Source organism: Pteropus medius, unplaced genomic scaffold (assembly GCF_902729225.1).
Source record: "Pteropus medius unplaced genomic scaffold, Ma_sr-lr_union100, whole genome shotgun sequence".
Classification (NCBI taxonomy): Eukaryota; Metazoa; Chordata; class Mammalia; order Chiroptera; family Pteropodidae; genus Pteropus; species Pteropus medius.
The window spans coordinates 11,720,964-11,748,298 of NW_024344370.1; the positions used below are offsets into that span (position 1 = coordinate 11,720,964).

The 27,335-nt window shown below is 37.5% G+C and overlaps 1 protein-coding gene across 8 annotated transcripts in view; it reads left to right on the forward strand.

The window, feature by feature from the left end:
* Positions 1-27,335, forward strand: part of MAST4 (microtubule associated serine/threonine kinase family member 4) — a 513,739-nt gene that overhangs the window by 228,430 nt on the left and 257,974 nt on the right. Inside the window, exon 4 of one of the 8 annotated variants that reach the window (XM_039870096.1) lies at positions 12,682-12,756. The exons of the other annotated variants lie outside the window; for them this stretch is intronic. Coding sequence (XP_039726030.1) covers positions 12,682-12,756 — 75 coding nt within the window. The remainder of the gene's footprint in view (positions 1-12,681; positions 12,757-27,335) is intronic. 8 annotated transcript variants of the gene reach the window in all.

A 27,335-nucleotide genomic window follows, 5' to 3' on the forward strand; every position in this document is an offset into this window, starting at 1 on the left:
ATCAAGGGCCACTCTAGACACTGCCTACCAGAGTTGGAAAAGGGAACAGACTGTGTCCTGGGGGCACCTCCATAGGCAGAAGTGATCACCCCTACTCCACAACATGGTTATCTTTTACATGCCTTGACTTTATTACTTGTGTGTGTGTGTTCTCTTTTACATGATTGCAAGTTCTTTGATGACAGGGACCTTATTCTATTTATTTTTGTGTCTGCGGTATGTATGGTGTTGAGCACTTATGTATTTAAAAAATAATAGAATTGCGAATTAGAAAAAAATCATTCAGAGCTGAAGTAGGTGGTGTTTGTTCTCTTAATTTGCCTTCTCCTGAAAGCAGAGCTGGAGATGAGGATTTGAGGGCAAGTAGGAGAGATATGGAAGGAAAGCTAATATAAAATTTCTGCAATGGGCACAGGGAATGTCACTCTGTGGGGACCTTCTGAGACACACATCAAAAGAAATCCACCCAGAATTGTCCATTTGAAGGACTCCTTACAGGAAGGTGGAGCATTTACCCACTGCCAGCTCCTGCTCCCATTGGTTAAAGGTGGTTCCAGAGGAATTAATTCCTTCTCACTCTGGGCCTGGCAGGTCCCTGTGGTCTTGGAGAATGGTCTTGGCAGAAGTAGAAAAATGCTTGATGGATGTGTTTGAGATGGGACACTGTTAGCACTAGGTTTGTCTGAGTTCTCTGAGTCCCTGCTGCAGTCGAGGCTGATATCAGATGGGGTCGGGAGAACCTGTGTGAATGAGATGCAGGCTACCCATGCAGAGGGGTACACTTGCAGAGGGGGCTTGACGCCTGATCACAGGTAGTCCTTGATGATCAGGTTGGAAAAGTGGAGGAGATTAAAGACTTGTTTGGCCTTTACTGAGAATTTAAATGAATAAACGCTTTTTACAGTAGTTTCTAGAAGATTTGTGCTACTTTATTTTATCATTTCTACTTGAACAAAAGGAAGAGTGAGATATTGATCTCAGTTTTGAAGAGTTACTAATTGCCCTCACATGTGCCAGTCAATGTCAATGCTATCTGGAGGAAAAGATTAGAAATTCCTGTCTGTTGTCTTTATCAGGAAGACACATACTGACTGCTTGCCTTTCTGATTTTAAATCTGATTTTCTTTTTATCTGATTTTGAATCAAACACTGTACGCTTACACAAAGATGGCCTTTATGCCCGTATTATTGCAGGAAGACCTTTTGATTGTGCTTTAAGTATTGACTTAGACAAGAGTTACAGCTCCACAGTGCTTGACCAGCTGCTAAATGTGGTCTTTTAAAAATTTGAAAAGTTCATAAAATACGGAAAAGCATAGAGAATGATATAACAAACACCTCTATACTTGACATCTAGAATTAAGAAATGTTTACATTTTGTTATTTCTCTTCAGGTAGTATTTTTAATGACAGCAATTGAACATTATAACAAGGAAAAAAAATGACCTTAAAGCATAAGAAATATAACATGACTGAAAACTTCCTCCCAAGCCTGTATTTCCTTATCCACCCTTCCTCTCATGTTTATGGGTCTGTTAGAATTAGACTATTAATAGAGCAATAAGGTTTTGGTTTTAGTAGATATGTGTATGTCCTTTACAAAATATCTCAGCACGCTCGAGGTCACTGAATTAAAAAGCTAAGTTGATCAGTGGTTCGGTATGTATTATTATTGATGGATTATGACCACTTTAGGTAGTGGTTAAAAGCACAGACTCTGTGGCCACCGTGCCTGGATTTGAATCCCAGCTCCACTCCTTATCAGCTCTGTGACCTCAGGTGCATTTTTCAAACCTTTTATACCTTCCTCACCTGTAAATGAAGATAATAATAGAATCCATTTCATAAAGCTATTATGAGGATTAAAGCAGTTAATACATGTAGTGCACAATGGAGCCTAGCACACAGTAAGTGCCATATGTATCTGTTAACTATTTAAAAACTCATATTCACAAGAATATTTACTCTCCTCTAAAGACCTTGCAGTTTGATTGAGACAATAAAATATGCTACCCTTTTTTTTTTTTTTATTGTTACACAGGAAGAGCAGTTCACATTTAGAGAAGTGTCGCTCATAGCTGGAAATGAGAGAATACCCCTTATTCTTCTAGGAGTGTTTAGGATTAAGTATTCCTTCAAGGTTACTTATTAAAGAGTTATAGACAAAAGTCCTGCAATATTTCTTTAAGTATTCTGTTTCAGCTGCATGAGATTAACACATTTTTCTTGGCGAAGAACACCTTTTCCTTTTTTTTCTTTTTTGCTCGAGTATTTTTTCGTCATCGGCCTTTCTTGTTTTTCTTCCCCAAACATTTCCTCTGCTTCTGTCTTTCTGTCATCTGCCCTCATTCCATTCTCCATGCTTCACACTTCCCTCCCACCACTTCCCCATCCTCTAACTTGGAAAAAAAACACTTGGTTCATTGATTGTTTAGCATGTTTCCTTCCTATTTTGCATTCCTCTGGGTGTCTGGGACAATCAAAGTGGAAGTGAACTGACAGCATGGGAAAGTCACTGTGTCACTGTGGATGGACAGCGCTCTTATAATGTAGTCAGGATGTAGGACGGGTGGCTAACACAAAGCAGTCCTGGGTCTGCTACTCGTTTGTTGTCACTGCTCAGTTATTTTCAAAGAGGTTAGTTATTGGATAACTAGAGGTACCTATCATGGCTTTTGTTACATGTGATTTTTTTATGTTAGGAGAGGGAATCTGAGACATTGATTGTCCCCACAAAACCTGGAACTCCTGAGTCTGGGCTCTATTGCTTTGTTCATTCACAAATGTAGAAAATGCTCAAAATTCTCACAAAATCAGTTGCGTGGAGTTTATAACTAGAAGTGTGAAGTGGGTTAATGTTTGAAGTGCTATAAATCAGCAGTTACTGTGAGCCATCTCATAATTGCCTGGCATGTGCTGAATATAGTGTATGTGTTATTTTCTCTCTCAACCCTATGGAGGTAGCTGCTATAATCTCCATTTTATTGATGCAAACGTCTGTGGGTCTTTTCGGTTTTTTCCACTATGAGAATGTGCCTTCCACACATACTGTGTGTACCCCACAGAGCAAAGCCTAGCAGTAACTACTATGGAGAAGTCAAAATGCAATTTTTTACATTCTCCAAGTAAAAGTCCATTTTGATTAAAGTGGATAATGGAATTATAGCAAAGCAGCCTGAACACGAGGATGGTTTTCTTAGTTCCTCTCTAAAAAGTTGATGTCTTATAAGTGTCCAAGGGCCTTATTAAGAAGAGAGAGTGTCAAGATGACCTTTTATCCATTTATCCCACCCAAGAATTTATTGTGATTATACTGTTGGTAAAAGACATGGTTGTCATTATTGTATAGGTTAGCAGTGTTATATCAGGTGTTCTATGTTATAATAATGATCAAGGTGTGTATGAAGGCCCTTAATCTGTGTGATAAGCAACTGAAAGATGAGAGAGAGGTCAGTTAACAGTATCCTGCCCCAATCTGCAAAGGCAGCCTGCATCCTCTTTCTGAGACGCTGGCCATTTTCCCCCATGCCTACTGAAAGAGATGAAACAAATTAAAAGAGCTTTGAGGAGACTAGTGCTTCCCACTACTTAATTTTAACCCCAGCAAGTCTAATTATCAGAGCCATCTTACTTGCTGGCAATAATTTACTTTGGATACAACTCATCTGTTGAAAATTTTATTTTGCCTTCAGAAAATTAGTATAACTTTAAATTCCTCTCCCTACCCCCAGATTTCCCTGTGGAAAACCGGTTCTCTTAATTTAGGTATCTTGTAATTTTTCTCATTAAAAAATGTGTGGCATGTTATATCATTAGATTTTTTTCTAAATTGAAGTGACTTAAGTGGGTTGACATATGTGCTGCAGTTTAATTGTGCTGTGTTTTTAGAGCTCAAGTTAGTAATTACATCCATAAACTTATTGTCTATGGTAAAATATGTTAACTGGTCTCTGACATAAAATTCATTAATTTGAATCAATATGTAATGTTCTGAAATACTCTAACAAAAGATCATTGACTGATCGGTATAACATAGTATAATGTAGTCTAAGACCCAAACGTTAGTCTTTGAACAGCAGTAAACATAAACATTTTCTAAATAGCAAGTCAATATCGTGATTCCCAAAACCCACATATTATGAAGCCTGCAAGAAATTTGAACTATGACATGAGCTCAATAATTGAATTCATTTGTTTTTAGAACTGGGTATCCTGAATATTTTGATCTTTACAATATCGAACTAACTTTCAGAGAGGGTCTTGAATTTTAAACCTTCAAATGCATCAGATGTGGATGCTGAAGACCAGAAAGGATGGTATCAGGGAGGAGACTGGCCTTCAGCGAGGTCTTCTTTGCCCCCTAAACCTCAGAGAGTGCCAGAGCTCCTTTCTCCATGGAATCTTGGCAGATTCCATGTAGACTGGCTTTTTAGCTTTCCTAAAGGTTGAACCTTTAAGAAATATACCAGGGTTGGAAAGTAAATTTGAATTCCAAGTAAGAGTTTCATCAGGAATCCAATCCCAGGATTTTCTTTTGACTTGAGACTGCAGACCTGCCAAAATTACATTCTTGACAGAAGAAAAAATTCCCATTGTTAGTTATGTGATGCTTCACAGATAAGATCTAGTTTACCCATTCAGCGTTCTGGGAAGCAAAAGCCAAAGAAGAAAAGTAATATGTAAATAATTCATTCAACTCAACAATAAAAAAAAAAAACAAACAATCTAATTACAAAATGGGCAGAGGACCTGAACAGATGACATACGAATGGCCAACAGAGATATGAAGGGATGCTCTACTTCACTAGCTATTAGGGAAATGCAAATCAAAACCACAATGAGATACCATCTCACACCTGTTAGAATAGCTATAATGAACAGGACAAGTAATAAGTGTTGGAGAGGATGTGGAGAAAAAGGAACCCTTATGCACTGCTGGTAGGAACGCAAATGGGTACAATCACAATGGAATAAGAATTGAATTACCATATGATCCAGCAATCCTTCTTCTGGGTAATCCTGAAAACATTTATCTGCAAAGCTATATGCACCCAATGTTCATAGCGGCATTATTCATGGTGGACAGGACATGGAAGCAACCGAAGTGTGCTATAATAGATGATTAGATAAAGAAGCTGTGGTACATACATACAATGGAATATAACTCAGTATAAGAAAAGATGAAATGCTGCCATTTGTGACATGGATCGATCTTGAGATAATCCTGCTAAGTGAAATAAGTCAGACAGAAAAATTTGAAAACCATATGATTTCACTCATATGTGGGATATAAAACTGAAAGAAAGAAACAAACATGACAAATGAACAGAGACTCATGGACATGGACAGTGGATTTTTGGTTACCAGAGGAAAGGAGGGAGCGGGAGATAGATAGGAGTTTTAAAAGGGGTCAAATATTTGGTGATGGAAAGAAATCTAACTTTAGGTGGTGAACACAATGCAATATATATACGACACGATGTTGAATTGTACACTTGAAACTTATTTCATTTTAATGTCACCCCAGTAATTTTTAATAAAAAATAATGTCTCCCTAATAATTTTTAATAAAAAGATAATGTCACCCTAATAATTTTTAATAAAATAAAAGTACCGTGTGACTTCTCTGTTCAGATTGTTTGCCTCTCCTCTCATCAAACACACAGCTTTGTCCACAGTGCTTCAGTGCTAATACACATATCATATTCAAAACAGCACGGGCAGTTTTAAGGTGGAACATCACATGCTGTTTTTAGAAATTGAGACTCGGCAGAGAAGAGAAAAAGGAATTCGTCTCTATGGTTCTGCTGTTAAGTTTCGCTCGGTGATCCTGGGGTCTTCTTTTTGACCCCCACATCACTTTGCACCTTTCCCCATATCTCCCTCTCCCTCTCCTTCTCTGCCTCCCTTCCTCCCTCTCCTCTCCCTTCTCCTCCTTTCTCTCCTTCTTTTCTTCACTTCTCTTCCTTCCTCTCTTCTTCCCTTCCTGCCTCCCTGCCTCTTTACCCTCCTTCCTTTTTTCTTCCTCTCTCCCTCAACCCACCCCCTCATGGGACCTGCATCAAAGGGCTCCACGCCCTCTGGTGTTTGGTTGGGTTCGACCCATTGGGGGAGCAGGCTATCGGAGGGAAGGAGGGAGAATAGGGAATATAATGGCAGTCATTGTTCTCTGTCTGCCGTCTTGTTGGTTAGCTGAATGCTCTTCTGAAAGTGAGGGCACATGTCAGGTGATCCTCCACACCCAGGGCTCTATCTCAGGTTGTGGAAGCAGCTCCCTCTTTTTGCTTCTTCTGGCCTAAGGGCAGTGAAGGAGCCCTACTCATTTTATTCCTTTGTAAGTACTAATTCCTTTATCAAATTTTTCTCAAATCGCCCAGTCTTAGTGCACCCTCTATTTCCCACAGGAACCCTTACTGAAGCACTGTATATGGATTAGCTGATGTGATTATGCATCATATATAAAAATTAGCTCCAGTTATTAGTTTGATAATTACTTACTTAACATCCGCCAAGTGCCAGGTAGGGAACAAATGAGACAAAGCTCCTGGTCTCGTGGAGCTTATAAAAAAAAAAAAAAGATAAAGACCTACCTATGCAATGTAACACCAGGTAGTAAAAACTCTTATGAAGTAAAGGAGGACAAGTGGAAAGGGGGTGCTGAGGGGGTCCTCTTTTAGGGGAGGAAGATTTGAGCATCCGCAAATGGAGTGAATAGGCATGCTTTGCAAAAATAAAGGAGTGTTTTCCAGTGAAGGGAGTCATGGGGCTCCTGAGCTGGGAATGTGCTTGAAGAGCCCCAGGAACAGCACAAAGACCAGTGTGGTCGGAGTGGGCTAAGGAAAGGAGTGGTAGGAATTCAGACAAGTAGCTAGGGCCAGGTTGCTCCATGCTTTACAGGCCATGGAGGGACTTCATGTGAGTGGAAGAGGATGATAATGGAGGGTTTGAGGAAACTGACATGATTTATGAGGGTGGCTTTGTCTGTTGTTGGGAGCAGAGACCCTTGCAGAGCAAAAGCAGGAGAGAGATGTAAGACTAGGGCTGGAGTCTAGATGAGTTGGATGATGATACGGATTGAGTTGCATCTTTCTCAAAATTTATTGAAATCCTAATCCCTATGGTTCAGAATGTGAGTTTACTTGGAGCTAGGGTCTTTACACAGATAATCAAGTTAAAAGGAAATTTTTAATGTCCCCTTATTATAAGGACATCAGTTATATTGGATTAGGGCCCACCAATATAATTTGGACGCAGAGACAGATATACACACAGGAAGGATGATATCAATAGATGTAGAGAGGACAGCCATCTAGAGGCCAAGGAGAAGGGGCTGGGACCTTGCTGACACCTTGATTTTAGACTTCTGGCTTCCAGAATTGTGAGACAATAAATTTCTGTTGTTTTTGCCACCCAGTTTGTGGTATTTTGTTACAGGAGCCCTAGCAAGCTAAAACAGACAAATGGCTTAGATGAGGTTGATAATGTTAAAAGTAAGAAAGGTTGAATTTGAAAGGCATTCCGTAATTTATTTCATAATTTATGATTTAATTGCATAATTAAAATCAGTAGGATTTGGTAATGGATTAGAGAAGAGTGGGTGGGGTGTTGTTTGGCCCATGGGAACCGAGATTAAAAAAGAGACAGCCAAGACGACTCCTAGGTCATTGACCAGAGCAACTGCGTGAATGGTGGCACTTTTTTCTGGAGGTGAGGAACACTGAAGAGGGCAGATTTGGGGGTCATGAACATGTTACATTTGCGGTTTCTGGTTGACATCTCAGAGTAGGCAGTTGGAGTTGACGGGGAACTGTTATGGCAGAGTGATAAATGCCAGTTTATAGTGACCATAACCACTCCCTCCTCCCAAAAAACTGCAAAGCCTGGGCTGCTCAGTTCCATCATCTGCAATGAGGTGGTGTAGACAACACTGATTGTACACAGATGTCTCTAGTCAGTGCACAGATATTTATGTAGCGTTTAATATGTTTATCTTAATATGTATTAGAAAAAATGTAATTTGCACATTAAAGCCATGATTTCTAGATGTTATTACTTAGGCCATCATTAAAAATGGAGGCATTTAAGGTTTTTCGAAATGGAGAAATATATTTAAATAAAGCAATTATGAAAAGAATAGTATACATAGTAGATGTAATAGTACACAGAGTATGCGGATGTGGGAAAAAAAATTAATAAGTAAATGACTGAAGTTTGGGACACAACTTGAAGCATTCATAAGGAGTTGCTAGGTGATTCTTATCTCATCACAGTTTTGTTTGTTTGTTTTCATTACAATTTAAGAACCACTTTCTTGATGTGGCTTTTATTTGCAGGTAAAATCATTTATTTAGTAGGTAGAGACTGATGTTTATTTAAACAGGAGCTAGACTAGATCAGAAAATAGAGTCCTTTGCAGGTAGTATTGGCAAGTGTTGTTTCATGATGTAAAATATGTTTCTTACTGAATATCACAGTGAGAAAAGTTAGAAAGCCACTGTTTTAGCATTGCTTTCAGAGATGGGGATGTGTTTCTTCCCCGCCACCATTTCCATGGCTTTCCTCCTGAGCCAAGTTATAAAACTTGAGTTTGAAAGGAGACAAGAAAAAGTGATGTACTTTTATCTTTACAAGGTTATTAATTATGGAGGTTTCATAAAATATTATGTGATTATTTCCAAGAGTTTTAGACACTAATGATGTCATCATCGAAAATGTGCTCTAGCTTCTAAATGGCATATTTCTTCCATATTCATTTAGATTTCTGATTCTATTTTGATATGCATGGCAATTGTTAAATATCCACAGCTTGTGAATTCTTTCAATCAACTTATTTTCATGGAGTTTTTTGACTTTGCGTGGTCCTAGACTGCTTTACTGATGTGCAGGGAACGGGTAGGGGTGAGAGAGCTTCACTGTAGCCTGTTTGCAAGAGCCCCATTGTATTTTAGTATTTAGTATTTAGTAGTTAGTATTTAGTAAGAGCTTCAATTGGGGGTGAAATATATTTATCACAGACAAAGATTGTCTCAGAGTTGGATGAAAAAATATATTCTTATCTGAGAATGCATATGATTCTTTTTAAAATTAAAACTGTTTTGAAGAACTTCTAAGAAGTATAGGAACCCTTAAGACAGCTGTGTGATGTTTTTTGTTTTTTGTTTTTTTCCTTTAAGTTAAAATCTCTAGGCTGGAAGTGTCTAATGAAAGATTTAAAAAAAATAATGGGTCTAATGCCAAAATTATAGATATACTTAGTTTTAAATTTTTCTTGTGGCTCTGATTTTGACGTAGAGTAATTTACACATGATTTAAAGAATCAGGCTTTTAAATAATCTGATAACAGCCAGTAAATTCATTGTGTATACCCATTATTTCACACCTGATATATTGTTTTCCACAGAGCATTCTTGTAAATATGTTTATGTGATGCAAATTAGGCTAAAGTACTGTGCTATCAGATCTATAATGTTTAGGGAGCAATAATTTTTTTAAAAAGCATGATCTGCAGTGTTAAGGGTTGTTTATAATTTCTAAAGTGATTTAACAGGAGAGGGTTTGATGAAAGCATTTAGCATGAAGATGAAATATGTCTCATTAACTTTCTAGATTATGCACATGTCAACACTTCTTTTGTCAACTTTTAATAGTTTATTTACATAACTGAGGGCTGCTACTTTTATTAATGGTGGTTATCACAGCAAAATGATTTGGTTAAATTGGTCTAAGCAATATAATCTGCTTCTGTTTCCACAAAAGTAATGGTGAGAAATCCAACAACCCCCTTTCTCCTGCCCCCTCCCCTTGCAGTAAAGGGGTCTTATATGTAAATAATCCATTTAGTTGAGAGCTCTGTGGGGCCCACCCAGGTCCAATCTGTTTTTTTGTTGTTGTAGATGGCATTAGCCAAGAGGTAGCTGGTACCAAGAGACTGATGTCTCAGTCTGGAATGATAGATATCAAAATCCGAAGGCTGTCATTTAGGAAGAGAAATGGATTCTTGGAACTAAGAATTTGGGAAAAGAAAACGAAGTCACAAATTTCGTCTTTAATGTTAGCCTAAGCGATAGAATTTAATTTTCTTTTTGAACATGGGAAATTTGTACAAATTTGTTATATAGGGACATCGGTTGCTTTTTTTAAAAGTATTTCATAATTGAATTAATAGAGTTGACTATGCTCAAAGATGTGTTGTTTGTACCTTTCCTAAATGGGTTAGGGAATCTGGCCAGTAAGAAAACTGGAAAAGGCGAAGACACAGCTTTTAATAAATTAAGGTCTCTCTAAAGTGAAGAAGCAGATGTGTCTAGTTCCTAAATAATTAAATTATTCTCAAAGTTTTCTGTCTAGAACCTAGCTATGTGTACCCTTCCACAAAACGCCAGTATCATCAAACTAACTACAGAATATGTGAGCAACTGACCACCAACAACGTTTTTTTTTTTGATGATAGAATATAAGGTGACCATTTTACTGAAAGTAGTTTAAGATATGAGTCATAGGGAGAAAAACTTGCTGTGAGCTATTCACAATTCCTTTACTTCACTCCATATGCAATACATTAAAAGGACATTAATTCTCCAGGCTGTTCTTTGGTTTCTATTAAGATGTATTACTAGAATCTGTGTACATACATTGATTATTTCCTAGACCTATTTGTTCATCAAAAACAAATTATTACAGATCCATTGTACTTGATAATAAATGACATAAAATGGAGACCAGGTTTTAAAAACCCACCTACTCCCTCCATCCCCCTTGAAGGATGTGCTTGCTCTGTTTAAACCAGCCTTCTGCAAACTGGGATTGAAGATTCAGATTTTAGGTTTAATATCAACATCTGTCCCCTGCTGAGTTCATGGTGCAATTAGCTAATTAGCAAAAAATAACATTTTCACCTTGGAGTCAGAAGAAGAGCAATAAACCACAGGCCCAGTATTTAGTTAATTTGCACGTTGAGTGTAATTGTGTGTTTAACACTGAGATTAATTTTTTTTTCTGAAGAATGAGAACCTGGCACTGTGCACTGGAACTCTTAAATAGTTTGTAACCATTCCAGAGGTACTTTAAAAGGGCTGATAGTCCTCTAGATATGTTATATTTGATAACTTTTTTTACGGAGAAAAAAAAAAACCCATTAAAACCACTTCCTGACAAACCATTAAATTTAAAGGAGAATTTTCAAATCGACCAAATAATTTGTGATTTAAAACAAAGCTATTTCTCATGTAACAATGACTGATTATATTAAATGGGAAGTCATATTCAGTTTTTGTTTGTTTTGTTTTGCCAAGTATTCAGTGAATTAATGAGCATCATTTTTGCTGTTAAAACTATGGTACATTTTCTAGGTCAACTGAGTTTTAAGACTCTTTCCTTGCATTTTCTTTTCCAGAAGAGACTAGGGAAAGAATGCATGTTGGCAGGGCAGTTACTAGGAAAAATATAATCCTGACTTGCAATCTGCTACTTATGACATTTCCTTTTTGAAAGGTAAGCATTATATTTTGGACACTGAAGCAGTGATTGTTGGCAATTCAAGTAGGTATGATTGATCCATGTCTTCAAAGTAATAGAACTGTTATTCTTAGCAGAGGAAAAGAATTCTTAAGTATTGTAATATAGATATTGCATTTTTACCTAAGTAGAAGATCTTTTCACTCTCCCCTGTCAACACACAGCCCAGCAAATGCTGACACTCATACGAGTGTCTCCTACTTGGACCAGGGACTTTAAGCCCCAGGAGATTTCTGAGACTTCTCTTTGTTGCTTTCATCTTCCTATCCCTGCAGTCTGTGCTCACTGTAGGTAGTGCTTGCTTCTTAGTTCTTGTTTACTGTTGTTCGACTTTGAAAGATGGAGAAGTGAAATACTGTATACCACTTATGAATACCCCTATTTCAAACGTCCCCTTTAAAAATAGTTGTGTGTGTGTGGGGGGTTGCATGGAATGAGTCGTGGGGAAGTGTTTAGTCTTTCTATGTGGTCCATTTGTCATATCTGTATGTGCGTATGTATGTAAGATGTAAGATATGACACACACACACGAGCATTAGTAAGGTTGGACCACCCTTTTACATAGTTTAAGTTATAAACTTAATGTTAAATCTCTGTTTTAGCCAATAAAATTTAATCTCAATTAGGGGCAGAGATTTTGGTGGCTGCCAGACACCAGGAATTCTACCAGGATGATGGAGATAGAAACTTCCAAGGCAGGAGATTTTTTTAATGCTTTTGAGGAAGGCTGTGATTTCCTTATCATTTTTGTGATGATATCCAAATGGGTGACAAGTTCAACTTTAAGAATGCCCCTTATTGACTTTTATTCTAGGAAGATGGACTTCATGTTCCAGTTATCCCTTATTATCTTTGAAATATGATTAGAGACAATATAAGATAATAGGAAAATGAAAATTTGATGGGAAATGTCTTAATACTGGGCTGCGTTCATGACTTTATTACACATGTGCACACACGAGGTTATTTTTAACAAATGACTGCACGTGGCGTGTGCTTTTGTGGGGGAAAACCTGTCATGTGTTTTTATTATTAGATTTTAGTTAAACAAAGTACGGTGCTGTTAAACACTGTCCCTCTCCCTTTTCTGACCATTTCCCCATCATCCCACGCCCCGCCTACTCCCTTCCCACTTCTCGTTCATTCCCATCTTCCATTCACTGTCAGGAAGGGCAGCCTCCGAAGAGCCATTTCAACTCAGCCCGACATCGCCAGAGACTAGTGGACCCAGCTGCTTCAAAAGTGAGTGTGTCCTGTCGCCCTGGGCGGCAGGTGTGCATGGATGGCCGTGCGGTCCCTCTGTGGAAGGTAGAGATGTGGGGTTTTATTTATGCCGGTGAATTTGAAGCCCTCTAAGGAGGCAGAGTCTTCTCTATTAATTCAAGACCATGCACACCAGTGGAGTTCTGGTAAATGTTTAACTACCAGCCCCGAAAACAAACAAAACCCTCCCTGATAGGGGTAGCAGTTGCTGGTTTCTGTGGTATAAATACTCCATCATGACCAAGTTCAAGTAACACTGCGGCAAAACCGATCTCCTAGCTGGGAAGAGATGCCCGGTACAGTGCTATTATATAAATTTTTCAACGTACAGATACAATTAAACTCTAGTAAAATGTAGCAAAATAATTAAAAAGTGAATCAGTTTTTAATTGTAAATTTAGGTATTTTTAATTGACAATAGTGGCTGTGTTTAATAACCGGCTTGTAAAATACCACAAAATTTACTGAGCTGGTGTAGATCAGCTGCAGTGCAGCAGTTATGTGTGTTACATATTTGTTATATATTTGTTGAGAATAATCTTAATCGGTTTGGTCATGTGCAGCTCTTATGTTCTGTTTGACGAGTAGCATTTGCCATAGAAAAGTAGCTGAAGTTTTGGGCAAGGATTTGCTAATCTCACACAACTCAAATTAAGTCACAGGCCAGTTCTGCTGCCTACACTTTTATGAAACAAACATTTATTAGCAAACAGGCATAAAGCATTCCTGCAGCCTGTCCTATAAACTCATTGAAGTCCCTGCTCTATGGCCTTTTAAGTTCTCCAGCCAAGCCTTTTTGGAAAGTTTCACTTGAGGTCACAACCTGACAACTTTCTGGAGGCAGGATTGTCTCATCTTTGTAGTGAGAGCCTCATGCAATGGCACTCCTCTGGGCCAGCTGCTGGGCATAAGGCCATTGAGTAGTTGGTCCTTAGGTACCAGTTTAAAGGCACACGTTAAAGGCCTCCTGAGATTCTTAGGCCCTTGTTCATGCAAGGGTGGAGAATGTCTTTAAAATGATTTTGCTAATTCGCTTACTTTAAATACTAGTTTAAACAATGAAAGCCTGTTCTTTAATATCTACGATACTTACTGTTAAGCTATAGAATTTGATTTCAGCAATGAAAACCCATTTCAGTATGCCAATTAACAAAATCTCTGGTGTTGACTAAGATGTAGATACCTCTGATATAATGCTAGTTTACCACCTAAAGGAATACATTCTGATTAGAGCCACTGACTATGTATAGGATATAATTTTAACCAATTGACCCTGGAACATCCCAGGAGTTAGGGGCACCAACACCCCTGCATAGTCAAAAATCCATATATAATTTTTGACTCCTCTAAAACTTAACTACTAATAGTCTACTGTTGACTGGATGCCTTACCAATAACATAGTCGATTAACATATTTTGTATGTTATATGTATTATGTACTGCATTCTTACAATAAAGTAAGCTAGAGAAAAGAAGATATTATTAAGATCATAAGGAAGAGAAAATACATTCACAGTATTTATTGAAAAAAAAAATCCACCAACAAGGGGACCCACACAGTTTAAACCTGTGTTATTCCAGGGTCAGCTGCATTATGTTACCTGTGCTAAAGTATTTGAAAAGGGACTCCAGACATCATAGCCCTTTGTAACATTTCTAAAGGGCCTTTGGTGTCCCTGTCTCCAAGCTCCAGACAAATCACTTTGGCTCAGGACGCTTGCGATAAAGTCATGGAAGTTCTGTTGGTATGTGAGGGGGGAAAATGGAACCACCTTCGAATAAGTCAGATGGTTTTGTCATGTAAGATGTGAATTTTGCTAAAGTAGAGCTCAGCTCGGAGTATAGCAGGTCCTTCTCGGGCCCCGCCGAATGAGGCACTGAAACATCTTGTGATTAAGCACGTCCACTGTTACACCCAGCATGTACCTTTTGGTCAGTGGTGTTTTAAGGACTTACCTCAGTATATGCCTTTGTTTCTCCATTTTCTTTTTTCTGTATTCATTTCATTCTGCTTTGGCACTTTCAGAAGTACTGTGCCCCATCATGCAAAGCATTATATATTACACTATAAATTAGCTAGTTTTCTTGTGGTGGTGGTGAGAGTCTTTTTGTTGTCTTATTTTGTTTTGACCGAGAATCATGGCTTCTTTTTCCAGACAAAAACTCTAAGAGGAACTCATTAAACTGCTATAAAGATGTCTGGTGCCTTTATGCGTTGTGTAAATAGGTTCAGCCCTGTTACCAAATAGATTTTAAAGGTCAGATCCTTCGCTCCCCAAAATATTGCAGTAGTAGAAATTTGAGAAGGACCTAAAAATCTCTTCTAACTTTAAGAAGTGGCGGGGGAAGCCACTGTTTGCTGTGTGGATATGTTACTTGGATAGCAAATAGCAAATGGAAATGTGTCTCTGTGTAGCCAGTGACCTTTCATTATAAGCACATTGGTTTAGAATCTGCACTGTATTATTTTCAACTCAATAACCTGAATTGTAGTAAAGAACTCTTGCAAATTACAGGTGCCCATGTTCTGGGGGTCTGTAATAATTTGTGGTAAACCAGCTGCCAAATCTTTTGAGAACATTGATTTTGTTGTGAGTCGTCATTATATAATATTGAAAGAACTGTGAGCAAATAGAAATGTTTAGTTCTTTAGTAGCCATATGGAGTGGTAGAAAAAATACAGTAGACTGTGCTGTACATTGGACTTTGTCATAAATACGCTATATGTCCTTGGGGGGCCATGTAACACTGAGCCCCCATTGCTTTAGGTTTTCTCATTAGTAAAATAAGGACAGGATAGGAAATGTGCTCTTAATCAAATGATGGAATGATTTTTCTTTTCCGTCAAGGCTATTTATAACTAGATCCTTTACCATTTAGTCTGAGATTTTTGAATGGCATTTCTCAATTCTAAAATCCCTCTACAAATGGCATCATTTCTCATTACTTGCCAACCATTATTATTAGACAGTCTTCTATCAGTGTCTTCGGTGGAAGTTAATTTTTAAAACAGAATTACTTTAAAGCTGTGGGAAAAACAGAGCAGAAATAAGGAGCTTGTTTTCTACGCAAGGAGTTGGCTTTTTACACTTTTTCAGCCTGAAATTTTTTCTTAGTCTTAGAAAGCCTTTTGTGCTTTGAGTATAGGAAAACAAGCTTTTAAAACTTTTATTTGAATAAGAGTAAAGGGTTAGGAGGAAATCAAAGGTATGTAATGTACCTGTAATTGGCTAAGCTTGTCCACTGGGAATTTCTAAAGTGTCAGTCACTTTGAAAATATGCTCACCTACCAATCCCCCAGTATGAACACTGCAAAACAGCAAATGAACAAAGAATGAAGCAAAACAGGCAATAGGAATAACAGTTCAAAGACCACAGAGCAGTTATATGTGGAGCTAGGAAAGGCCTCTGTTAAATAAAAATCAATTTGGTATGAGAGCATCGGAGACACGATCTGGGAGACAAGAGGTGGATAGAAAAGAACACAAGGGTGCAAAGGATTAGTTTCTAAATCTCCTGGCATTTTAGCAAAAAAGGATGATGAAGATTTATTCTAAATGAGCTGTTATTTTCCATTGGAAGCTTTGCTGATCCAGAATAAATGGGTTGGTAAAGAACTGTATTGAAATTTTGAGCACGTGAGAGTAAATAGTGGTGGGCAGAGCATCTAATAAATTTCAAAACCAGAAAGTGCTATAACAGTCTACCTTCTTTTAAAAAAACAAACCAAACTGCCCAAACGGACAGGTACTCTACTACCAAAAAACTGAATATAATTCTCAAATACATTGTTTAAATGTGCTGTAGGGCTTGAAATCCTTTATACTAATTCTTAGTGATTTCTCTACCTTTTTCAAATGAGAACAAGGTTTATAAAACCCAGGCTCCCCTGCTGGGAATATAATTCCAGAGCTATCTCAGGGCAGATGGCCTTCTTTCTCGCTATGATAAACCTTTTAGGATTGATCCTTTTTTTATTTTTACCTATCTGAAGAGTAAATGTCCTTGAGAACTTAGAAACCCACTGTTTAGAGGGGAAAAGGAGCTACACTGACCAGAGTTCATAGTTGCAAAGATGATGTAGAATAAAGGCAATGGAAATCATGATTTTATGTTTACGTCTGTAACAGCAAAAGAAAATAGGTTGGTTTTTAAGCACTAAGGGGACAGACTTTAAAATAACTACATTTTTGAGCCTTATTATGCAGTGAGTTTCTGGATGGTAATTAACACCTTCTTAGTCCCAGGAATTTCAAGTGTTAAAGAATAATTTCTTCTTTTTTGGAGGATGCAATACTTGTTACTATATTTAAGGCAGTAGAAAGATGGGGAAGGGATTGGGAAGACTGGTTGCCATAATTATTCTGGGAGTATTTTAGTCACTTAAATGTTGTACTATGTAAACTTTTTTACAAAGGCTTTTGGGGTGATTCATTTCTAATAGAAAAATTTGAAGCAACATATAGTTTTTGTTTGTATTTACATCAGTCATCTATAAATTCCTTTTGGTCTCAGCTAAAATGGGCATGAGTCTCATATGTGAAACTTAGCTGTGACTTTGGGCTAATTACTTAATCACCCGGAGGAAGGCTCAGTTTCCTGATCTGAAAAATGGGAAATAAAATTATATCCATCTCATGAGGTTGTTTCGAGGAGGAAATGAGATTAATGCATGAAATAATTTTAATACACGGGCAGTTAATGAGTACCAGACACATTGTAACTCTCCTTTAAATTGTGATTACTCTTATCATAGTTATTAGGTATTACTATTCATCTTTTCAGAATTTTTTTCCTACATTTTTATTTCCAAGTAAGGGGTTAGGACCAGGTGACCTTTGAGGTAGAATGTCTGCACTATCAATAGTCTGTAGAGTTCTACTTATTTTTGAATGTCTTGCATGCACACAGCAGTGTGTTACACATAGAGGAATGTAACTTGTGGGATTTGGTTCTTACTTTAGAGAATATAATATAATTAGCAAAGAAATAAAACAAAGACAATAATAAATTGTATGATAATATCAGTATGCTGTTGATTTCGAAGATATTGATTTCGAACTAAGGGAGATCTGTGAGCGGCAGTCAGAAAAGGCTTCCTGGAGCTGCTGGGTTTTCATCTGCACCTTGACAGAAGGATAAGACTTTTTAAACAGCATGAGTGTAAGCATGAACATTACATGAATGCACATAGTGAAGTCATCTGCCAGACTGGAATGGAGGGAAAGTGACTTGTGGTAGACGTGGAAGATATGCTTATGTTATGCTCACCCACCCCACCATCATGGAATGTGTGTGAGTTTTGGGATCACATAGATCTGTTTTCAAATTCTGTGTCCTAGGTCTGAGGCCAAGGGAAAGTCTCTGGTTTCCTTACCAATTCAGTGGGCAAATAACACTAGCTACCTCATTAAGGATGTTGTTATAATTAAATGGTCTGGTGCAGCCATCCCACAGAGTAGTGGCTATTTTGAGAATAAAATGGCAGTACTTAGTTAAATTAGACACAGTCTGTCCTGTGACTCAGCAATCCCAATATGAAAGAAGTGGCCTCTGTTTGAGGACACAGATACTGCTTGAAGCATTGTTGTCCCAGAAAGTATAGAGGTGCTGTGGGTATAGACCATTGAGAGAGTGACTGAAGACAGGGTAGATGCCATTGTGTAACATCCAGCAGTTAGAAACAACAGACTGAAGGGATACACAGCAATGAGGACAGAGCCTAAAACATATTATTCTGCAAAAACAAGTAAAAGAAACGAATACTCTAGTACCATGCTTTTATGTCAATTAAAAAATACATGCACACCATACAATTTACATATTTTAAGAGCTCATACAAATAACTGAACATCTATCAGGCACATTAGAACAGTTGCTTGGAGGCAGGGAAGGGGTGGAGGGCATAGGAGTTGAAAGTAGGTATACAAGTGAATAAAGTGATGGGTGATAATAATGTACTCTGGACTGAAGAATATGATTAACCCTACCCTTTCCTCTTCACTTGAATTTCCACACACAAAAATAGATAAGCCAAGAAATACAATTACAAGGGAGACTTAAACGTTCTAGAAGTGGAAAGAGCCATGTGTGAGGGAAATATTGCTACTTCAAATTATAGAACAGCTAACACTCGTGCAGTCCTGTCATGTGGCCCACATGGTTCCAGGTGCTTTGCACACAGGGCTGACTTCTCTACTCCTGACAGCATCCTTAGGAGGGCGGTATTATTATCACTGTTTTACAGGTGAGGAAACTGAGACACAGTGAAGTTAGATCATTTACACAAGACCACAAATCTAGTGAAATAGAAGCCAGGGTTCAAGCCTAGTTGGTGTGGCTCTTGGATCCCTGTTTTTAACCATCATGCCTTGCTGCCTGTGATGGGCGTAACTGAGGTGGTGAGAGAGGCAGATACTTTCCACACTCTTTAACACATGCCTGGCATCACAACTGCTTTCTTTTTGTGAAGGCTGACAAGTTTGTTTGTTTTTGAAGTCGTTTGTACTTGTTTGTGCATGTATTTAAATTGAAATACAGTATAAATTCACAAGTGTACAGCTTGATGAATTTCCACAAACTAATATTCGTGTGTAACCAGCAACCAGGCTGAGAAACAACACAATGGGCAACACTGAAAAACAAAAACTTCTGTCATTTTTATTGGTCCTTAAGTTATGATGCTAGAAAGCAACATCATGAAAAACTTTTGCCATTAAAAATGAAAACAATAGAAATGTCAAACATTCTAAAAATTGCTACAGATATTAGATGTTTCTAAGGTGTAGGAAAAAACCCCTCTACCTTTCATTGATTTTACTGTAATTAGTTGCTTCTGTTATGACTAGCAGAGGGGCACAGACAACTCATGAAGGAAAGCAGGAAAGTCTTTCAATAAATTTAAGGCAACCTCCTGTTATCAAAGGATTGAGCTTCAGGCATTAGTTAGAAACATATATATATATAAATATATGAACACCTTTCTTATGGTTTTAGATCATAAGACCTAGCAATGGGCAAATGAATGATATTTTCATCTCTCTCTAGTCATTCTTTAACTCTACTGCATAGCTGTCTTTGATGTTTGATCTCAACTCCTATGGGCCACATGTGCCGGGTTGCAGGACAAAGCTATGACAATATACATCACACCGAAAGCGTAATTTCCCCCCACATTCCAAATGATCAGTTCCCTTTCTTCACGTCCAAGAAGAGTCTCATGTTGCATGCATGGGCTACACTTCTAATGTGATCTGTCTACCTGGCAAACGTTTGCACAATTTAATGCCTTTGGTGGCACAACACAGAGAAGTTATATAACTTGTACAAGGTCACAGAACTAGTAAAAGGCGAAGCCAGGATTCAGACCCAGTTAGTCTCTGTACTGAGCCACCATGCCATGCTCTTTGCCACCACCATCTAGCAAGGGATCAGCCAATTTCCCAGGGGATGCCCTGTACTGGGCAGGATTTCTCAGGGTTCAAAAGGAAGGCAGCTGCTATACCCAAGGTGATACTGTTTTTGCTTCAAGTACCAGAGACATCCATTGACCAAAACACTACTCTTGTACCACCTGACTACACTAGGTAAGGCTGCAAAGCTGTCCGATTTAGGTAAGGCTGCAAAGCTGTGGATTTAGGTAAGGCTGCAAAGCTGTCCGAAAAGTGTTTATTCTCCTCATTGCTCCTGCCTGTGCCTATCCTAGTTTACAAGGCTTATTATCTCCTTTGGCTTTAACAATTCCAGACTCTTAACAATTCAATCAAAAAATGGACAAAGACCACCACAATTTTTTAGCCTACCATCTCCCTACTCAGACATATACAAGTAATTCTAAGGAAAGTGGATTCTACTTATTTCCCATGATGCTATTCATAAGATATGATATAAACGCAGTACTAAAGCACTCAAAATTATAGGGCCAGAACATATATTTTGGTAGTCAGTTCACAAACAAGTGGGTCCTAGAGCAAACTAAGCCTGAAGCATCACTGTAGGCAAGAATGACCAAACCGAAGTTGTCCTACTTAGGGCACTTCATGAAAAGGCAGATTCTTTGGAAAAAACCATAATGGTGAGGAAAATGGAAACCAGCAGGAAAAGAGGAAGACCAAATATGAGATTGATTGACTGCATTAAAAGGGCTGTAGACACAAGTCTACAGTTGTCGAATACGGCTGTTGAGGACAGGACATTGTGGATAACACTCATTCATAAGGTTGTCAGGAGCTGAAGCCGACTCAACAGCATGTAACAATAATAAGTACACACTGAACATCCATTTGGTGGCCGGGCACTGAGATTTAGTGGTGAGACTTGAAGGTGAGTGGCTAGCGGCCTTTTGAAGAATCATTCTCTAATCTCTTTTAAAACATCTTTTTATTGAAGTATAACATATATAGATAGAGAGAGGGAGAGAGAAAAGTGGTGAGATATTTTAAGTTTGATATTGTCCCACAGATCTTATACACTAATTTTTTTTTCTGTAAGAAGTAACACTTATCCAAAAAGTGCAGATATCAATGAATTTTCACACACTAACTGTACCCATGTAAGAGCATCGAGATAAAAGAAATCAGAGCATCACTAGCCCCACCAGAAGACCCCTTGTGCTGTCCTTGTAGCAATTTTCAGAATATTTTTAATTTTATTGTTTTGTTTTCAAGTCTTATGTCTTTCCTGATATTTCTTTCCAGCGTTCTAATTTATTATTCAGTGAAATGGTATTAGTTTTTGTTTTCCTTTGTTTTTAAGAAGAGGATGAGATTGGGCTTCAAATTACAGGTAAAATAAAGAGCAAGTGTAAAGACCACAATCACCGTGGCTTTTAATATTTCAGCTGATGGAATTTCTACTTTAAGTGCATTTGAATGAAGTGACCAAAACCATTAAGGAGAAAAGCTATTTAGCTTGGCCTGTTTCTTTTTCCTAATACAGATTTTTGAAGCAGTTATCTTTCTTCTTTTAATTTTTTTTTTCCCCAGCTGGCAAAGGTTAAGTATACATAGGTGAATTGTTACAGCCCCACCTCTTTTGTCCTTAGGTGGATTTTTTTTCCCCAAGAGCTTTAAAAAGACTGGTGAATTACATTTGTTGACTTTTCTCAGGGTCATCAGAGTTGCACTTGCCAAAGACTTATGTAACAGGCAATTGGCCAAGATGAGATTAACAATTTATTCAGAGGAAAGGTATAGGAAATCTTTTTAATTTAGAGGTGAAAAGATCACAGAATGGGTTAAGTACAGGTTACACAGTTTGGCTCTATGAAGAATTATGGAAATTATCCCTTTGCCTTCAAGGAACTTCTATATTCTGTTTGCCCCTATATCCCTCCATCCCTCAGGCGAAAAGAAAAACAAATCAAAACATAACCAGCAACTCTAAAAAAGCAATTTAGACATTCAGCCAGGAAAGTGTTATCTTGTCTGGGAATTCTGTTTATTCTGATAGGGTTTTAGAAGGAGTTTGCTTCCTAGCAGTACTTGAAAAGAGCAACCTGAACAGCTCAGACACACTTGTGGGGCCAGTGCTCAGAGACTATGATAGTTTTTGTAACTGGTTTGAGTATCTTGATAACTCCATTGCCTGGTTTAACAATTTTTTCAGTTAATTTTTTATAGGTACTTCCTTCCAGTTACTTCACACACTTTCTGCCTAAAAAAGAGATTTGACTCTTGTGTGCTCTAGTATGGTTTTCTTTGTGTATTCTGCTCAAGATTAATGCCTTGCATTAATTTGGGGGAAGTCCTTGGCCATTATCTATTCAGATATACCTTCTACCTCATTACCTTTTTTCTCTTTGTAGGACTCCATTTATACTTATGTTTGGCAGTTTAATATACTCCCACATGTCTTAGACACTCTTTTTTTTGTTGTTAGCTTTATTCCCTTGGTGATTCACTTTGGTTATCTTTTATCATTTTGACTTAAACTTTGCCCAGTCAGCTGCTAAGTCTATTTTATTCTGATATCTTTCAGTCCTGCTTTTCCTTTCTGTTCTTTATTATTATTATAGTTTCCACTTCTCTACTGAAATTTCCCGTGTTTTTATTCATGTTGTCGTACATGGTCACCACTGTATCCTTTAGCATAGTTATTTTTGAGTCTTTGAAGATGCCAAGATCTTGGCTTTCTTTGTATCTGTTTGTATTCTTGTTTTCTTTTTTTGACCATGAGTCACAACAATACTCAGACCCAGTTCAGGTAGAGAACAGCATGACATAGCACCCTACTCAAATGATATGATACAGGAGAGACACACCTGTTTTCTGGAGCTAAATAGTATTTACCTCAATTTCTACTGTTTTTTTTTTATTATTATTATTCATAATATTTGGCATGTACTCAAAATTATAGATATAAAAAGAAGCAAAATCTTCTATTTCTGAGGTTTCCTTTTTCATTTAGAATGTAGACACCATTACATTACATAATTGATCAAAACAAACTGGGCAAGCTATAAAATCATAGTTTTAAAAAAATCATTTAAAAAGCTAAGGGCATAAGTTGACCTAAAAAAGGTGAATTCCAGAAAGTGATAAACTCTTGAAAGGTAGGAGGGGACCCATGGCTAGCTCTCAGCCCTGGAAGAATAGCAGAAGGTAGAATAGCCATTGATGGGTTAGGGAGGAATAAGAAGAATTTATAACATACTTTTCATTTCTAGATTTTCTTCATATCTTCATTCATGTTGTTGAGAATAATTATCTCATAATCCTAAGTAGAAGTCTCAGAAGTAGGAAATTTGTCCAAGGAGATCAGGAAGTTTGCCAATAGGGAACAGAGAACAAAGATAAGCCTTGACCATTGATAAATGGAGGCCCAGTTAGTTCTGTTATTCTGTCACTGTTATAAACACATAGGCACGGCAATAGTCCTTATTTCCTGGGCTTATCTTTCACATCAACTATAGGCCTATATTATGTTAGTCATGTGTGTTTCTGCTTTGTGTTTTTTTCTTAGAGATTGGATTCCTGTGGTGCACAGGGAATTTATTGTGTAGTTCTCATTTTCAATGTATTTTGGGATTCGTTGTGTAGTCCTGCAAGGTGTGCTGGGGACACTTTATTGAATTACAGCATAGGGCACCTCCCTTTTTCATCACAGTGCAATACAAGACTGTGAAATTCAAAGTTACTAAGTTCAGTATCTGTTATACTACATGGCAATAGTTTGGTGTCTGTTTTTCTTAAGGTCATCCTATTATTGGACTAAAGGAAGGCTCAGTTAAACCTACATTTCTCAAAGCATGTCCTGTATATGTACCTTAGTGGTGTTTCCCCCAAAATTGTTTTTTGGTCTCATTAATTTGGGGGATGCTGCAGATCATGGCTCTTGCTCTTATTAAATAAATTGCTAATAATTGTGAAAATCTTGCAGATATCTTGCAGTAAGTCAGTTCTCTGAGTTGTATTTAATTAGATGTTTCTCAGACTGATTTGAATATAGAGCCTTTTGCCAAGGAACACCCAGTAACAAAGTTCTTTCAGAAATGTTGAATTAAATGGATCTTGCTGGTCTTTCTTTCAGGGAATATGAATATTTCATATTGGCTGTCATTCTGTACACCTGGAAAACATCTACCTCACTTCTTTCTGAAAAGGAAGCTTGCATTTTTGGAGGAAGAAAGAGCTCTAACCCAGTAGCCTATCCGATTATAGCACTGTTGCTTAGGGTCTGCTACTTATCAGTGTTAATGTTGTAGTGAGATGCCATTGTAGGTGTTTACTGGTCTCCGTTGCCTAAATTGTCCAAGGACTATCCTGGTTGGCTAGTCCAGAAAAATAACCTAGGTCAGCTGTCATATCCCCGAAAATGAAAAAAATACGGCTAACTGCCTAGACTGCAATTGGAAAGAAAGGTCAATCAATATATTACCTTTCCTTCTGTGTGTTTCTTGCCTGCCGGCTGAGTTGTGCCTTTCCACTAGTGGTGGGAATCTCTTCTGCTAAATTTTATTTTAACCTTGCAAATGGGTTAAAGGAAGGGCACAGTTAATAATGTCTTCTCTCATACACTTGTGAGCATATTATTAGGGCTGACTCTCTCTCCTCCTTCCCCATAGCCCTGCATAGTTCTGCTTAGATGAAGAGTTATGCAAGTAGCTGGCTTTATTTATTGTGGGGATTTCTCCTGGAGCTCTGTCATGCTCTTGCACAGACAGAATGCAAACATTTTTGTGATTTTTGACAGTAACTGGGATCTGTGTGGAATAAGGGTTTTTCAAAACATTTCTCAGTCAATATGTTTACCTACTTCACCAGCCATGCAGTGCGATACGGTGCATCACCAATACTTGAAATAGACTGCAACAGGAGGTCAGAATGGAGCATAGATTTTCTAACACAGCATGTTAGATGAAATGATTTTGTGTACTTTGAAGTGGAAAATTCAATCAAAATTTTCCACACTTTTTAGTTAAAGCAACACAGTTATTTATTGATGAAAGGTAGACAGAGAAAAATACAGAATGCAAACATAGTAGACAACAAATCTAGCATTATTCCTGGACGTAGTAAAAAAAATACTTTCTTGTAATTTAATGAAAGCTACATGAAATAAAAAGGGTCTGCTTAAAATACACACTACAGAACACTTGGAACATATGCCAACTTGTTTAGCATGTGTGTGGATAAAAATGGAACCTAGCTTTTTAAGAAGTTTGTTTTCCATTGAGATGGACTCCATGCTTGATAGAGAGCAATTACAACTGCCCAGGTAATCTATTTTGGCCTGTTTTAAAGTAACAGAGCTCATTTGGAAAGTATCTGAGAGTATCAATAAGAAATTCAAGGATAGGTTCTCTGAGCTTCCATTCAAGTCGGCTTAGAGGAAATTTAAATTTATTACTAGTTTTTATGTGTCCTTTGGTGCACAGAAGATACATCAACATAAGTACCTATTACGCAGATGAACACTGTATACTTTCAAACTGTAAAACTTTAGGATTGCAATGTCAGATTTGTGCATGAATATTTAAGGTACAATAATAACCTAATATTAGTATGCTTGATGTGTACAAGTCACTTTTCTAGGTACTTATGTGTATCATTTAATCTTCACATCAAAACCATGAACTCTTATTATCTATAATTTCCAGTGAGGGAAGAAAGCCACGGAGAGGGTAATTTGCCTAAGGCCATACTCCTAAGGCAGTCTTCTGGGCCACTTTGCTTGGCGGCCTCCTTGAGGTTCTGCCACCTCAACATTTACATTCTGATGGGCCGAAGGACCCCGTGAGTTAGCAACTTAATTCACTTAGCTAGGGTATCACATCTAGCATGCAGGATTTTTATATTTAGATTCTTTCTTTAAAAGAGACATATAATCTTTTATATGTGGCATCAACAAAAAAATCAAACTTGAAAAAACAGAAATGGTGGTTCCTAGGGGCTGTAGAGTGGGGTGGTGGTAGAGATGTTTTTTAAGGGAGCGCACTTGCAACTTGTAGATAAGTCTTGGAGATCAAATACACAGTACAGTGATTGTAGACCATAAACTGTGTTATAAACATTAAGCTTGCTAATGGACTAGATCTTAATTGTTTCCACCACTAGAAGAAATGATAATTATGTGACTCAGTGGAGGTGTTATTTCATGCTACAATAGCAATCACATTGCAATATAAATATATTAAAGCAGTATGTGTACACCTTAAATGTATATAATGTTACATGTGAATTACATCTCAATAAAAAGAGATAATTCATTAGTAGTCTATTTTACTTAGTTACTGTTTTACTTTTTCCGATGCATTATTCGATTCAGTGTAATTCAATTTACTTTCTCTTTTTTTAATTAGCATTTTAAGTGACAGAACCATTTAAAAGCATTAGTGTAAATTCATCAGATTGCCTAAATAGTTTAGGCTGCCTATAATTTTGTATTCTTCATTGTCCTAAAGTTGATTTCCCCTCTTTGTTCATACTGTTTTATGGTATTCTCAGTTTTTACTGTTGTTGTTTTTTACTTTTATTCTATAGACAGTGAGCCCAGAATCAACTACAATTTCAGGTTTCCAAAGTAATCCAGCGTAATTCAGTGTGAGAACACATAGCTTCTGTGAAATACAGTAATCATATCAGTGTAATAAGGTCTAGTATGCTTTATATTTTTCAAAGGAAGAACCTAATTAGTATAATAGAAACCAAAGTGGTAGCCACTTAAGCTCACCCCTGAGTTACAGATAGAAGCATTCACATATTACAAGGGGAAAATCCTTCTGCTTGGAAATTATTTTTTTAGTTAAAAAAAATAAGAGGCTGCCTTATGAAAATTTTCTTAGGTCTCAAATTTAAATGTCCACTCCTGTTGTAGTCCTTGAGATCCAAAACATCACAAAGGATCATTTGAACTTTGGGAGGATTCTCTATTTGTGGTGAGAACAGAATTTAGTCTTTGGGAAGAAGCAGTTAAAACCCTAAAGACTTTGATTGCTTTTGATGCTTAAAAAAGAAAAAAAGGCAAAAACTTTACTGCACTGTAATATTTTCTGCTAATTAACTGCCACAAATGTGATGCCATTAAGTTTGGAGTTTCTGGTTAAGTTCAAAGTCATT